The sequence below is a fragment of the Mytilus californianus genome, unplaced genomic scaffold (assembly GCF_021869535.1).
Source record: "Mytilus californianus isolate M0D057914Y unplaced genomic scaffold, xbMytCali1.0.p SCAF_2, whole genome shotgun sequence".
Taxonomy (NCBI): domain Eukaryota; kingdom Metazoa; phylum Mollusca; class Bivalvia; order Mytilida; family Mytilidae; genus Mytilus; species Mytilus californianus.
The window spans coordinates 62,243,975-62,261,897 of NW_026262668.1; the positions used below are offsets into that span (position 1 = coordinate 62,243,975).

Here is a 17,923-nt window from a genome sequence, read left to right on the forward strand (position 1 = left end):
AAGTTACATAAGTTTTCATAGTACATACTTTTTGTGTACAAAGTAATTGCATGAATGATAACTTACTACAATTAGAGGTCGGTCAATTTAAAACGTATCCAATCGTATCAGGTGCGTTGACGTATACGTTTCTGAGGACATACTAAAATGATATGTCGTACTATCTTTGAGTGAAATATCGTTGAATATGTCTAGGAGCTGTGCTGACGAGGTACCCGGCACTATGTTTGAAAGTGTGTAACAAATATAAATGTCCAAGTTTAATTATTTTGCGTCTGGAACATAACCGAATCGAGTGCACCTTATTTTGAGCCACACAGAATGTAGAAGAAGTTTAAGTCATTAACTTAAGATTTCCAAATGGTACGTTTCTAAATATAAAGTAATGCAAGATTAAGAAATGAAGCAAACACTGTTCCTTACCGGAAACGGTAAAAACCATAAAACAGACATGAAATAACAAAAAGGGGGAAATCGCAAAAGGTAGGCATGGTAATTGATTTATTTGGCCCGCAATATCAAGTCCATTATGCCAAAACGAATAAGTACTTCAAGTCAATGAATTAAAGTGTGAGAAAGTAAAATAGAACGATTTGTAGAACTTTGCTATTGAATCGCAACGGCCAGGCATGCATATGATTATAATGTCTTTTTTCTGTTGCATTTGGTATTTTTACTGTCTTCGTGTCATTGCCCCATAACTGTTATTTTTCACATGCCTACGTTAGCCAAGGATAGTGCCCCCTTTTTCACCAAAACCCACCATTGACAATCTATTAAAATTGTATATCTGATTTAGCTATAGGTTTACATGAACAGAAGAGAATAAATAGTTTTGATACCAACACAGACGTAAACTCGGTTTTGTTATATCTCCAGATACGTTAACGTCAACGTATCGGATACGAATGGATACGTTTTAAAATGACCGACCTCTATTAAAAGTTAGCGTTGCACTCTAACCAAAGTATTAAGAACTATATTTGTTATTTTTTTATTTAAATGATAGAAAATTGCAATTGTCAAAACCAGCAGGATATATAAAAATCAATGTGAAAACTAAATGCAAACATTTTGTTTGAATTTGGGACACAACATTTTATTCCAAAATCGCCTGTGGCAATTTTTGTTTTAATATCTTGATTACGGTACAATGAGATCTTGTCGATGTGGTCATTCATGCATACTTACTTAGTACACAGAAAAAAGTATGTACTATGAAACTTAGAAGGCAAATTCAAGCAATTTGATTGGACGAGAAGTTGTAAGTATGTGCTAAAACTGGAAAAGCATTTTTAGTTTTCAACATTGTTAACGTTATATAATGGTACATATATAGAACAAATAAACAAAAAAGAATTGAAAAGGGGGCAAAGGTGTAGATTAAATAATATTTACAATCTAGTTTTTAAACTAGACTTTAAAATCAATGTTTTTTTTTAAAGAAACGATGACTGTTGAGTTTTGTCATTATCAAACTTTATACAGTTTTAAATATTGTGTGCTTTTTGAAATGAAGAAATTTTAGATATTTAAGTATCAAATTGTACCTGAATCAGAAGAAATCTCCATTTTTTAATAATGTATTATTTTTGTTATCACAAAACTATCTCATTACTATTTCATTGCATCTGTTGAAATGACCATTAAATATGATTTACTTCCATTTCACTAACCATGTTAACACTTGAAGTGAGCTCATATTAAGGTTTGATTATTACAAAGGGAGAGGCTAATTGTTTAAAGACAGACACAAAAAAAAAAAAATCCCAGTAACTATCTAAAAACACCACTTAGAAAACTTAAGATTGAGCACCAAGTGAACGAACCCAACTAAAAACCCGGAGTGAACCCAGTACTTAAGGAAGCTTAAGGGTAGGCAGTGGCAGATCCGGATCCACTAGTTGCAAAGATGGTGATACTCATGGCAAGTGAAATCTGGTTCTAAGTCTTATTCGGTGATGGCTACAATTGGAACAGGTCACCTGTCACACATATACATATACATATTCATAGCGGTCAACCAAATCATACTGGCGTCTGTAAAACTTTCAAAAGCGATAACTTCAACTTTATCATCAAGAACTGCTGATTCAATAGGTTTCTTGCAAAAAACCCACAGGCATTTGCCTCTGAAAAAAATACTTGTATACTTTAATATAGCATATACAGGTATAAGTGATTTTTTTTTAGTGACAAGTACCTGTGAAACAACCACCTATCAAGGAAATACTGATAGGAACCACTAGCCCTGAAATACTGTATCAGCTTGCAATTGAGTGTATCTTAACTCGTTTTTATTGCGACAACTTTAGCAATTCTAAAAGTTCGTTTAACTTTTTGCATTCTTAATCATTGTCACACGTCAAATTTCATTAGGCATCCCTTCCTTACACATATATATATATAAGCTAATGAGGAGTGTGTGACACGCTTTTTGGGATGTGGAGCATGGGGGGTAGTGGGGACCACGGTGGGATATAGGGGGTAAAAAAGTGTGGATGTGGAATATAGGAGCCCTGTACAGAAGTACAAAACAAAGATAAAGTAAATATACAAATATATATACCGATCGATGCACATTAAACAAAATGCATGTATATACGATCACCCGGGACTCACAACCCGAATTAAAGTTTGAACTTTAAATAGTCTATATAGTGGAGTGACAAATCAGGAAAAGTCGCTTATTTAAAGAGTTTAATGGACCGAAATACCTCACGGCTGAAAATTCACATGAAGATAGAATAAACATTATACTTTCATTTTAGCCCTGTCGTAGAGTTTTCCCACGGTGCAGTTTTTTGTAAAATCGCGTTAAAGTGTGATTTTCGGATTTTTTTCTTTTTCATTTTCAAACACGGGAACGCTTATAATAAATTTTCGAATGAAGATATCATCAAAAAATTGGTATCAGATGAAAGAATTATGTATCAGCTTTTATTTGAAATCAAACTTTAATATCATATGAACATATACATTGAGTGAATTGGACGATTTTCAAATGTATGTAACATTTTTTTCAATCTTACCGTCCGTCAAAGTATATTACATTTCTTATATATATCACCAATAGTAAATTTTCACAAAAAATAGTGGAACAACCAATACTTAAGAAGTTTTAATATATAAAAGTTTGATAGAACATACAAATCAACGTTTACAAGCATTTTTATAAAACTCATCACATAGCAGTATTACTACTAAATTTTCACCTCAATAAGTCATGTAACGTTCCCCTTTCCTATTTTTCCCTGTCATATGAAATGCAATAAATTTAATATGCATTTCCTTAAGTTTTATAAAAAAGAATATATATTTGTATCAACAGTTGTGTCTATGTGCTTGAATAAGTACAGATGCTAAGGTTTAATAACTTTTGAGGTGCTTTTATTTTTGTTTTTCGAAAAGACTAATTTTAAACCACATTGGAACACATCCGAAAAATTCCGGAAAATTATTGTCAGTGCTTATTCCATTAAATAAGAACGAGTAAAGTAGCTTAGATCGTGTTATTAAGCCTTTACATGTCCAAGAAGAAAACATTTTCATGCATTTGAATTAGTGAAAAAACCCATGCGTGTAACGATGAATCAACTTTCGTTAAAACGCGCTCCATGGCATTACCATGACTGGTAAAAATGTCTATTCTGGAGACAAAATTCATACAACAAGCTAAGCAATTAAGGCATGTCGAGTCATTTGAGCGTGCCGATATTGTTTTAAATGACGCAAATTATCAGGCAGACAATCCAGTGGTGAGTTTACTCTTCATTAATAACTTCAAGGACAAGCCGCTTTAACATTCAGCATGCATTGTTTTAAAACTAATTGATGCAATTAAAAATAATTTGCTTCTGATGCTTCAAATTGATCGGGGCATGATGTTGCTTTTAAAATACTTATAGAAAGTCTACATGATGATCTGTTTGCGAAAGAAAGAAAAAAACCATTTTCGGTGTCGTATAGTTTGCCAGTTACATATGTTTACAGATATTGCATTTTGCGAAAAAAAATTGTGAAAAACTATTTACGATCGTTCGAAATTTCAAATTATTTCTATCTTTACAATGTATTCCAACCTCTCTGATAAATATTTTGCCTGGTTAGTAGACGACAATTATTTTCAAATGGATAATGATTACAATGCACTCTCATTTGATACTGAACGGAAATGCATACTTTAGCTAAGTGTGTTATATTCCTTTATGAAAACCAGTACACCCCTAATCAGATAGATGGTATTGGTATCGTCCGAAGTATTTATGTAAAATGGTACAACAGTTATTGAGATTTGGCCAATGACTGCTTTAAAACCAATTAAAAAAAATATGTGGTATGATTGCCAATTAGACAAATCTCCACAAAGACCAAAAAATACACATACATTTACAACTATAGATCACCGTACGGCCTTCAACAATAAGCAAAACTCTTACCGAATAGTCAGAAATAAAGGGCCCGAATTGACAAATGTAAATTTAAAACAATTCAAACGAGAAAAACAACGGCCTAATTAATGTACAAAATAATAAACGAACAACATAAATGTAACAGCAACAAATGACAACCACTGAATAACAGGCTCCTGACTTGGGACCGCCACATACAGAATGTGGCGAGGTTAAACATGTCAGCGGGCGCCCAACCCTCTCCTTACATCGGACATTGGTGTACTAGTATATAAAAAGAAGATGTGGTTTGAATGCCAATGGAACAACTCTTCACAAGAGACCAAATGACACAGATATTTACAACTATAGGTTACCGCACGACCTTCAACAATGAGCAAATCCCATACCACATAGTCAGCTATTAAAGGCGTCAAAGGGACCAATAAGGTTTATTTCAAATGGTGGTAGATCCAAATTGTTCTTCAAGTCATTGAATGCAGATCAATTAGAGATTGTAAGAAATTTCTTTGTGCACCTGAAAATAAACATGGGTTGATAAGATTTGTAGGTACATTGTAACTATGCACTATCACACTACAATGATTGTGATTTGCAAGAAAATGACGAAATATTTCTAGCGGGATCTTTTCAAAATCTATAGACTGTGAAGCAATTTTGTGTAGGATCTGTAAGTCACTGAAGAGGCAGATATAAGAATTATTCTGCCGCCTTTTTTTGCCAATGAACAGATATTGAAAAGTTATTCCAAGGGTTGCATCATATTAAAATCATGACAGTTATGTTTTATTTCTAATAAGGTCTTTTCCTCAGACGTCAAACATGTTGAATTTTGGTTTTAGACTGGAGGCGTTTCTTCAACCAAAGCCACAAAACTGTTTTTATCTATTCACGACATATGCAACTTTTTAAAAGTTATTGGACCCCTGATGTCTGGCACACCAACAGCAGCTCGCGCTCTTACAGGATGCGACACGTCTTCTCTAATCGAAATTGGCAAAGGAAGACAATTACAAGGGGTCGGGGAAAACATGCATGTATCAAAATTTGTCATTCTTGCTGGTTCTTATATTGACACATATGTTGCAGTGAAAATCAATTCACCGCGGATCAAAATGACCCCAGAAGTAATGGTCAATCAGTACATGGTGATCTGAATAAACTCATGAGTTTTGTCGGCGCCATACAATGACATCCAATTTTTTTTCTAGTATTCCGTTACCTCTTCAAATTGATGTGCATATTGATGTCTAGTGTTAGTGTATTATAATTAAACATAGACAGCAACTTTTGAAGCGTAATGTCCCTGTGAATCTTTGTTTGTAGTTCACATATATATCGGGCTTTCAAGTCTGCTATATATTCCATTGTTTATAGATATAAGAAGATGTGGTATGAGTTCCAATGAGACAACTCTCCATCCAGGTCATAATTTGTAAAAGTTAACCATTATAGGTCAAAGTACGGTCTTCAAAACGGAGCCTTGGCTCATACCGAACAGTAAGGGATCCAATAAATGACTAGTGTAAAATCATTGCAATGGTCTAATCTATATAAAAAACTAGAAACGAGAAACATTTATGAACCACATCAACAAACGACAACCATGTCTGTCGTTGTTTCATAAAAAAGGGGGAAACATCTTCTAATTGTGCTATTGGTCTACTACGGTACTGATTTATTTATTAACATAAAAACAAACTTCATATACTATAGTGTCATGAACATAAAGACTAATTTCTATAGTTCTAACATCCTTTTAATTTTAAATAATCAGCCAAGAATTTCATATTTTTTTTTCATAACATCATGGACCGGGTGTTAACTTTACAGTTCTTATTTCTCCTCTGTTCTTTATGGCATTTTAACAAAACTTTCCCAAAAATATCTTCATATGTGGTCATATATTATTGCATAGCTAAATCTTAATTATGAATATTTTTTGTCGATAATTTCCGTAGATAAAGATATTTGTTTCATTTTCTTACATGTTGCAAGCGAGGGTATGTATCACTAATCTCTGGTAATCAGACATAAATATGACTAGCTGTATTCGTGTATTATTCCTAGCGCATGCTTCCATCAAAAAAAAATTCTCAGTTAACATGAGAGACTACCGAGAAATTGCCCAAAATGTCTAAATTTATTTAAAATCCCCCCCTTTGACATTTGACCGCAGTTTTCAAACATCTGCACCACTTTGGCACTCTACGACACGCCTTAATCAAAGGATATTATATTTATCTACAAAATAAGACCAAAATTAGCCGTGAGGTATTTCGGTCCATTAAATTTTCAAATTTACCTTATTTGTCACCGTACTAATATATCTATATCGTGCAATTCATAAGCACATACATAACATGTTGACAAAAAAGTTAAATTCATCAACATTTTCAAAACTTTTGTTAACAAGGTTAATACGTGTCATACAAATTTGTTCTCGTCCTGAACATGCCTGAAATATTTGCCGCTGGACGTTGGGCAAGCACCAATCAATCTTTCATAAAAAACATATTAAATACTCACATTTTGATTTCACTTTTACAAAACAACAATACGTGTTGAATATATAGTATCCAGGTTTAATGAGGTCATTCGTTTACATTGAGCTGCGTCGGATAGAAATCGACCTTATGAAAGTGCAAGTATATATGTACATGCATGTATAGGACATTGATTGATTTTGAAACATTCAAATACGCAATATAAGATGAATTTTGGTCTGTTTCGTAGATTTTCTTATAACAGCTCAATTTTCAAACAGTGACAGACTTTCCATAGAGATTTTTCAACCCGAAATAGGTCAACTAATTTATCGATATTCATTTGCATAAGTTCAATTTCTACGCACTTTTCTGACAAAGGCTCTGCAATGTACATGCAGGCTGAAATTCCTCTTCATCAAATTACATTGCTCAATGACATTTGTATGAATATCTAAATAAATTGCTATAAATATTTAATGACACAAACACGACAATGTCATTTCATATTCAACAAAATAAAAAAAAATATATCAACAATGCAGATTTTGATCATGCAATGACGGTTATTGTAATTTTTTTAACGCCACCATTTAACTACGAGATTAAACTAACTGTATGGCTGCAACAGGAATGTTCTGTTTTTTCCTAATTATCATTATTTTTTAATTGTTTTAGGTAAAGGCCCCTAATATTGTAACTGATTATTTCATGTGTTCTTGCTCTAATCAACATGATTTTACAATAACAGTAGTTTATATATGATGCCCTCTATTCTTATTTTACGATCAACACGATTTCACAATAACAGTTGTTTATATATGATGCCCCTCTATTCTTATTTTACATTGTAAAATCGTATTGATAAGAGGAAGTAAATTTATTTACAAATAGATATAAGAAGATGTGGTATGAGTGCCAATGACACAACTCTCCATCCAAGTCACAATTTGTAAAAGTAAACCATTATAGGTTAAAGTACGGCCTTCAACACGGAGCCTTGGCTCACACCGAACAGTAAGCTATAAAGGGCCCACAAAATGACTAGTGTAAAAACCATTCAAACAGAAAAACCAACGGTCTAATCAATATAAAAAACGAGAAACGAGAAACACTTATGAACCACATCAACAAACGACAACCTGGAAGTTATTTAGAATAAAATTCCTTTCTTCATGACGCCAGTCACTATCTTCAGAACCTATAAAAATGTCATAAATAGGTGTTAAATGTCCTGCAAAGAGATATCTGAAATTTTACTCAAACACTTATCAAGAAGTATTTCATGTTTAGACATTTCAGATGATGTTTAGGTCGAATTCACCGCGTTCAAGCCATGATACATATCAATTTACTAGTGGCGTACCGCTATATATATATATATATATATATGTGTGTGTGTAAGACAGCTCCACATTATTTTTTTTTCTTATTTCAAAATTTAAAAAACAATAGACATAAGGGTCGAAACAAACTTCATATTCTCCGCTCTATCTTACCAGGGTGGTAATATTGCTTTTACTATACATGCAAAAAACGTTCTTTAAACATATCTGAACAACAATACAAAATAACTTATTTTATACTTATTTTAGATTGTCTCTTTAAATTTCAACGTAAAAGTAAGTTAAAAATTAATAATTTATTAAAAAAAAAACTATTTTAGCAACTTTTATAGGCAAACTGGAAGTTGCCCTATGACGGTTTTTGATGATTCTTTTAATTCCATTTTTTGCATAACCGTTCCAAATGTATTATTCCTCTTTGGTTGCCCAATTTTTAGCTCGGAGCGTTCCTGGTGAAGTTTTATACAACACAACACATTAATCGCACGTGTTACAGGGATTTCAACCCTGACATACTATTATGAACTATTTTCTTGAATTTCAGTACATTCAACTATTATATCCACACGATATTTTTTAACATAATGAGAAACATAAGTAGCTACCCACACCATAATCCACATTACAATACCATCCGCTAATGTTATATAAGCAAACCACATTGAATCGTTATTATCCATTAAATATCCAATCAAAATCGGGTTAAGCATAGATCCTAATGACGCCGCAATTAATAAAAGTGATGACACTTTTCCAGCAACAGTTAGAAAATCTTGCGTCCATATAAATATTGATGGAAAGAAAACAGATACGGTAAATCCCATAACTGGAAAAAATATCCAAATTCCTATATCAAAAGTAAATTTTGTGGACACAAAAAGTCCAATCATAGCTAAGAGAAAAACGTTAGTGTAATAAAGTAATAATTTTGAAGCTTTCAATCTTCGGCCGATAAAAATAGCACTAAGACGACCACAAGCAAATGATGCCCAATAAAGAGAAGTTATGTATGATCCGCTTTTTTTCGTCCATCCAAGCTGAACCACAACGAATGTAGTAAATAGTCCAAAAAATGTATCTTCCATTCCGTTGTCGATTCCTAAGAAAAGGCACATTAAAAAAAGAATACTAAATTTTATACGGATAGGCAATTCCGTTTTTTTATCCATTTGTTTCGATTTCTCTTCCTTGTATGTTTCATTGTTGGTAAAACACATGAAAAGAAATGGTATCGCAAGCATGAAACAGAGGCCTGCTGAAATCAGATATGCTTTGTACAGTACTGAACGTCTTTGAATGTGCTCAGTATTGTTTCTATCATGTAAATCATCATTATATGTCATGTTAGAATTGTTAGCCGTCTGTAAAGCATACTGCACTTTTGAAAAATCAGTGCTGTTTTTTATGAATAAAATAGAAGGTAAACTTGATGTTGATAACAAACTAGTATTTTGGTAGATGGTTAAGTTTAGATTTTCGTCCATTTGTGTGCTAGGAAGATCCTGCATTAGAAACGGCGCTGTTGCTATTGGAGACAAAAACCCACCAACAGCAAACATGAGATGTATGGCATGTAGATATGACTGTATTCCCTTCTCGTGTTTAAAGTTGAAAATAAACACAGAATTTCCGGCTGTTAGAAAAACAAACAAATTTTTTTGTACTGCACATAATTATTAAAAAGTGCGATATTACATACGGCGAATAAAGTGGAAAACGGTCATTAGGAAAATAAATGTCTTATCTGTTAGAAAAATAAAATAACTTTTCCGCAGCTAGTGTACAATAAAGCTTTGACATCATATTACAAGCAATTAAAATGTTTTAATTAATTATGTCAATTAAAGCGTCACAATTGAAGAAGTATCCTAGCTTTATAAAATTAAGGGGAAAATATAATAATTAAATCATATTACACTTCATATGTATTTTTCAACTAGAAAATTAGAATTCTCACCTGTATCGAGAACGCCAAAACCAAAACCCTTTAGTATATGCATAGAAATCATTACTCCATAAAGAGAGCACCACGGAATCGCCGCAGATGTGACACCGAGAGCGGTTATTCCAAGGAAAATCAGCAAGAACGGGTTCATCCGCTTGTATATTGCTCCACTGACAATTGTTCCCATAAGATAGCCAATAAACACCGACGTCAGAAAAAACGAAGCTTCCTCTAGTCTGCAATTAGTTATCTCTTTCAGGTCCAGCAGCGAAGGACCTAATTGTCCAATAACCCAACCCTAAAATACATTTTATTCCAGTTTCTAATGACATTTTGTTTGCTCTAACACACGTAGGAACATATTATTAAACAAACCACTAACACCAAAGACGGCATTGCATATATAATGTTTCGTTATACTTGCATGGTTTAGTTAACCACAATTAAATTTCCGCCGTCAAAGTTAACCTTTGAACTTAGGCAATTTTAGTTGTTCTATTTTAGGTCCCTTTTAATTTAGGTTCTGAGATACAGTAATCACCTGCATCTTATAAATACCAACCGAGGAGAGGTCATCGCTCGTTCTATTCTGTGTTTATAAACATGACACATAAACTATATATTTATTAATTTTACACATCTGCAAACAAAAAATACAAATCTTATAACTGATTATTGCAATTCATCCCTTGGAAAATATTACATGAGATTTTTTTCTATCTGTGCCCTGGTTTGCCTTCCAATAATTTCAACTAATAATTAAAATCAATAATCTAATCTAATAGTGTAGTAAATTCAAAACTCACCAGAATGCCGCTAGACATACAAAGGAAAATCCATAATATAAATTTACGCCTGAAAATATCATCTTTCACCAATCTTTCCCTTAATGACTGTTTTGTATTCGATGTTGCATCATCTTCTTGATTCTTTATGTCATTGACAATCAATACATTTTGTTCAGGTATTGCATCAGCTGTTGTAATATGTGCACTGCTAATGAGTACATTAACCTCTGATGGTATTTCAGCTGGTGGCATACAGACACCTTGGCCAAAATCATCATTCATCTGCATTCCTGTATATGCTTAATAAAACATAATTATCAATTTCATAAATTAAAGTTTATTATTCTTTTAATACGACAAAATTTGCAACTATGAATATACTGTATTCACGAAAATTTGGATGCTTCTTTGACTGTTTCATCAATCGTTATAATTGTGATTTCACGTAAGGATCCCATATACAAAACATAGAATGAGTCAGAAATACATGGGCAAAAACACAAACTAATCAGTATTGTTTTAAAGCAGTAACTGAACCATGGAAACGATGTCAAGGACACTGAATATATAACGGATTGAAACATCGTAATATAAGGCATCTGTAAACAAGATATGAAGTATCCGTGTCTTCTGAAATATAAAGCTTTACGCGAACACGTGTATGTATCGCTGCCGACGGATTAGCATGTCTAAACAACACAAGAATATATATACACCGCTTCCACAGAACTCAGAAATTCAAAAGTTAGGTTTACCAGTATTTTAGGAAATCACATACACATATTAATTTTATATATAAAATTCCAACCACTCGAAACCGTCCTGTGATAACCAGCACAATTATATAAACAATTAGAAGATTCCCGAGCTGTCTTAGATTAAACGATTATACGGACAGCATATCCCCTCGGTTTAAATGATATTATCGCTATTTTACGAAATTTTCCTTTGATCTTACTGACTGATAATTTCCTTTCTCAGCACAGTAGAGTGATATGAAAAATTATCGCTAGAAACTAAGGGCGCACGTGCCGTTGTCAATGAAATTAACAACGTCGTCATAGATAAAATAGCGATAAACAGATTATCATTGGTCATCTCAACTCGATTGCTTTTACCGGCTCAAGCGAGAAAATCAATCTCGTTGAGATGACAAACGATAATCTATAAATATCGCTGGCCAACGGAACATGTTTAAAACTTCCACTATTGGTATCATGAATATTGTTGTTAAAAGGACAACATAGTCATAGGTTTCATTGCAAAAGTAACTATTAACCGCAATCAACGAATTAAACATCATATACTACAAGTAATTTTCAAAGAAATAAAATCTATTTGTGCTACAGGGGGTTAGTATGTGAATAAAAGTTACATATTCGTCACGTGATATTCGTGGCGTAAAATTTTGTAATTAAATAGCGTAAAAGAAAAAAGATATTTATAAAAATGTAAAAAATCACAAACCTATACGAAGAGATAACAAAATCGTAATCCGCCACATTCTTTATGTGCCTGTCCCAAGTCAGGAGCATGTAGTTCAGTGGTTGTCGTTGGTTCATGTCTGTCATCTTTGTTTTTTGTAAGTTGTTTTGACATAAGTTAGGCAGTTAGTTTTTTCAATTGATTTGTTTCATATTTTTCATGTCGGAGCCTTTTATAGCCGACTATACAGTATGGGTTTTTCTTATTGTCGAAGGCCGTACGGTTGCATATAATTGCCTCAACAAGTCTTAAAAAGGCCGACAGACGCAAAAGCAGTCTCGGACTAAGGACTTGGTTTAGAAATGGTCCCTATGTCCATATATTTACAGGGGACCTGTCTCAATACCGATTAAGACCGAGGAGTTATGAACTTTCTGAAAAAAGGTCCAAAATATTGTCCTCCATCGAAGACCATGTCGTCATTTCATTACAGCCGATTGCATTGAGTGTGTAGGTAAAGGTAATATCTTTGGTTAGCTTGCTTGCTAGCGGAACCGTGAATTCATTATTAGGTTAGGTAAACTACCCTCCTTTAAGAGTAGACTAGTCCGACGGATAACCAATATATCTGTCTGTAGGACTAGGCTACTTCAAAAGGAGGGTAGTATACCTTACCTAATAATGACTTCACGGTTCAGCTAACAAGCAAGCTAACCAAGATCAACCAAAGATATTACCTTTACTTACACACTCAATGCAATCGGCTGTAAAGATGCTCTTTGGTCATCAGTTCATAAAAAATTAAATCTGACAATAATTCAATAGGTTCCTATTTGAATATATGTAAGTATTGTGAATATTCGCAGATCACATTTCGAAAGTAATTTAGAACTAAAATAAAAGGGTAAATAATACGCTCATTTCTAGGATTTATAGAATTTAGAAACTTCAAGTTTGTTCGTTCTGGTCGACAAAGCAACTTTAACAGTGTGGTAATGGTATGACATAAACATGCATGCAAATTACTAAGGATGATAAGTTGAATATTATATTCATTTTTAACTAACTTTTAATGAAAAATAGCAATTGAAATGACAAGACGGAATTGACAAAAAGACTATTCATGTTCCTAACCGCAGTAGCAGCTAGCACTACAAAAGTCTAAAAGTCTGAAAAGACCAGTTTTTGTCTTAATTTGCATGAACTTTTACTCGACATTCTCCAAAAGTATGACTTGTGTCTTAATTTTTCTTGACAAATTCTCATTTATATTAAATTTGTATGAAATTTACTCGACATATTCTCGACATTCTGAATATGGTCTTAAAATTTCTTGACAAATTCTTGACATTTGAATACTGCCTTGAAATTTCTCGACATATTCTCGACATTCTTATTTTTTCTCAGTATGGCTTGACATATTCTGAACATTTTGAATCGTGTCTTAAATTTACTTGACAGTTCTGAGTTTTACAAATCATGACCAATATTCATGATATAACTTTAATCTTTATTTCTCTTTATATGATATACTGTTGTTTCAAGTTACACTTCTTCACAACAAAAATAAAAGTTGGGCATGTAAAATAATTGAAAATTTGGGTATATAAATATTTTTACAAATGCAAATATGGCTATGAAATCTAAAGTATAAAATAATTCAAATGTGGTTGTGTTGATATAAAACAATTTCAATGTGGGTTTTTAAATAATTACAAATTTTGATTCCTAAATCTTATAAATTAAATGATTCAAACCAATCATACTGTAGACATATTTCATTCTACATTCATAATAATCAATGTTGATATGGTAAATAATTATTATACCAAAATGTGGTTTATATAAATAGCAAATTATGATGATATACAAATCATTCATTTAACAGAAGAAAAATTTGTGTAATGTCATCTGTTGGAATATATTAAGTATTACACATGGACAGGATGTTACCCATAAATTTAAGGTATTCCACACCCCAGAGTACACGCAACTGTCAAATAGAAGTTATTGCTTTACCTGTAATCAGCCATACAACTTATCAGTTGACCGACCATGCCACTGCAATTTAAAAAGTTTGTTGATAGATGAAAATGAAAATCATCATTTTGATGAAAAAAAATTGAATTGAAATGGATTTTCTTCATCAAAATTATGAAGTTAATTATTTTAACATAAAAACAAATTGAATAATTCCCAAAGATTAAAAGAAAATTATTATCTACTCCAGGAATAATAAAAAAAATGTATTTATAATGGGTCCCATCAATGATTTCTATAGAAATGGTTCTCAAACAGACATGCATAATATAGATCTAAACATTTTTTTCTTTTCAGGAAGGAGTTTTTTTTATTATTTATAAAAAATTATAAAATTCAAAACTCAAATTTAAATAAAAAATGTTTTTGGGTTGTTCTAAAAAATGAATAAGGTTTTTGAATCAAGATGGGAACAAATTCTTTGACCTAAACGAAAGCCCCCCCCCCTCTTTTTTTAGCTACACAAACCCAAAAATGAATTGTGGTGTCCAAAAGAGATACAAGACACCTATTTTAGTAAAGCAAATTTGACTGGCAGTTTTGCGAACGGCAAAAATCTAAATGCTGTTTGTCAATACCTTCTACTTATATTCCAAGTGAAAACAATTACTTAAATGTTTAATAAAAATAAATCAAAATTAAACTACATGGGGGATTATTCAGGGTATTACAACTTAGTTGCACCAAAAGGGTATCTTACTATATATACCAAATTAGTCCTTCATTCTTCAAAGTTTAGTTTAGCCATAATAAAAAGGAGTATATAACAGCAATAGAATGTCATAAACAGTGCAGAATAAGTCTCTTCACATTTCAGGCAAAATTTATACTGTTGAGATAGTGTCAAGACATATTTAAGACTGTCAAGAATGTGTCGAGACATATTCAGACATTATTTAGAATGTCAAGAATATGTCGAGACATATTCAGACATTATTAAGAATGTCAAGAATATGTCAAGACAGATCGAGACAAATTTAAGACAGTCAAGAATTGGTCGAGACTAATCCAGACTCTTATCAGATGATACAGGAAGTGTCGAGAAATTTTAAGACAATGTTCATACTGTCAAGACACTTGTCAAGAAAAATCAAGAACCTTATTAGACAAATTCATACTATGTCAAGAATTTTTAAAAATTATTCAGACAAATTAAGAATGTCGAGTAAAAATTCATGCAAATTCAGACAAAAACTGGTCTTTTCAGACTTTTTGACTTTTGTAGTGTAGTTTAAATTTCCCGCCCTCCATCCAAATGAACTCTTTTAAAAGAACCTATTTATAGATTATACATGATTTAACTTTTAATGTGTTCTCGTCCTTAATATGCATGACATATTTCCGTTGCTGCACTAAATAGACCTAAATATAGTCCTTTAAGAACATTGTAAGATCTCATGAACTTCTATTCAACATTTTCATTCGGCTTTTTTATTTATTAATGCTTAATCTAAACTAGCATTATAATCAATAACAATCATAATTTTAGAAATGATAACAGCTTGCAAACTATTAAAGTAATAACTTGTAAAAAATGCAAAGTTACTAAATTCACTGTAACGAGGACTATTGTGTCACTGATGCATTCACGAGAAATTCGAAAGCGTAAAAAACGAATAAAACCTTGGAGGTGGAGGTGCCGCTGAGGTGCCGCTGAGCCTTTTAGTGGTTAGAGTGAGCACTAGTAGATTGAGCAGCTGAGAAATTGAGTACCCCACCCTTTTCCTATATTTTGAATAACACAAATACATACCCTATCTTATTTTTTTAGACAAAAAACGATTATATATTTGACATACTTTAACATAATGATCCGTCAGGTCACCAGACATGCTTGATGGTGAATTTATTGGTGTTTAAGAGATTTCGGATGAGTAAATCCCTTGCATTTCAATGAATTATTTATAAATAGTTAGTTAAAGTAGAACATCTGGACTTGCTTTGTTTACTTACGTTCTCTACTACGTGTGACCATGTATTATTTTTATTTATATATATGTATGGTGTGCTTTAATAACAGTAAATTATCGATTAATATTTTTTATATACAATGTTTATGATTAAACAGTAGCTTACAGTGGCGTAGCAAGGCCATTTTTAAGTGAACGCCCGAACCTCGGCGAGAGGCATGTAAACCCTGAACGGATGAAGGGCAGAAAACCTCCTGTTAGGAGGTTCGAGGGGACAAAGCACCCGGAAGCTCACGCATTATCAAGAAAGTGATACCATTTCTGTCATTAAAAACTGATCAATAACAACATACCTTAAAGTCTAATTTGTTTATTTTAATGTTTAATTTAATTTATTTTATTGTGTTAACTTGGAATCTTGTGAATTGATCATTGGTCTTAGAGAAACATGTCCCAAAAGTTACTATAAAATATGTTAAAAAGAAGATGTGGGGTAAAAAAATCAATCGACAAAAAATTCAAGTCTCCATTCCAATGTTGTGATTCTATTGCTTATTTTGACTTCGTCTTAAGTTCTCCCATTTTTATGCGCAAAATTCCGTTAATGGACAAATGGAATAATTAATTTTCATAAATGGCCAGTTGTAATATAAAAATTCGTAAAGGGTTCCGTGGAATCCTGTGTCTCACCTGGGATTGCTGATGTCAGTGTAAAAGTGTAATGTTGACTGTAAAAGTGTAATGTTGACTGTAAAAGTGTAATGTTGACTGTAAAAGTGTAATGTTGACTGTAAAAGTGTAATGTTGACTGTAAAAGTGTAATGTTGACTGTAAACATGTAATGTTGACTGTAAAAGTGTAATGTTGACTGTAAAAGTGTAATGTTGACTGTAAAAGTTGAATCCACTTATCAGTCAAATACAGGATTTTAAAAAAAAGTCGAAGTTTGTTTCAGATGCTTTTTCTTGATCTTGAAGATTAGCTTATTTCCAAGTTTCATCACAATCTATGATAGTAGAGCTTTAAAAGTTTACACATTTATCATGTAAAAAAATTAATTCCAGATCGTCTGTTATTTGCACACAAAAAAATAAGTCTGTAAAGTCCTGAAAAATGAAAAAAAAAAATTGCTTCAGACATTATCTCGTTATCATAAAAAAGATTTTCATAAAATTCGATGAAGGTTTGACAAACAAATTGATGAGTAACAAACTTTAAACACAGACTGTATCTCCAAAACAACAAACTTTTTATCAGTAAAATACGAAAAAAAATGCTCTGAATAGTGACTTTTGGTTATAAAGAAGCTTGTGATCAACTTTCATAAAATATCAAGAAGGTTTGACAAAGTTATTAACTTTAACCTAAGACTGTATCTAAATATTAGCAACTGTAAAAATTAACTAAGTCCATTTATCAGTAAAATGAAAAGAAATACTTTAAAAATTTTGTTCTGAATACTGTCTTTAATTTGATCATAATACGCTTCAGTCCAACTTCTGTAGAATTCCATGAAGGTTTGACAAAGTTAATGGTATTTTAATAAAAAAAAAAATGAACCACAGGCTGAA

The 17,923-nt window shown here is 32.2% G+C and overlaps 2 protein-coding genes across 2 annotated transcripts in view; both read right to left on the minus strand.

The window, feature by feature from the left end:
* LOC127730179 (sodium-dependent glucose transporter 1B-like) overlaps positions 1 to 17,923 on the minus strand; it is a 168,572-nt gene that overhangs the window by 71,364 nt on the left and 79,285 nt on the right. The window lies entirely within an intron of this gene.
* LOC127730177 (sodium-dependent glucose transporter 1A-like) lies at positions 7,358 to 16,644 on the minus strand. The gene is made up of 4 exons (XM_052238438.1): positions 16,396 to 16,644; positions 10,996 to 11,276; positions 10,202 to 10,487; positions 7,358 to 9,877 (listed from the first exon to the last, which is right to left on the minus strand). The coding sequence occupies exons 1-4, from the start codon at positions 16,415 to 16,417 to the stop codon at positions 8,763 to 8,765; spliced, it is 1,704 nt and encodes a 567-aa protein (XP_052094398.1). The 5' UTR covers positions 16,418 to 16,644; the 3' UTR covers positions 7,358 to 8,762.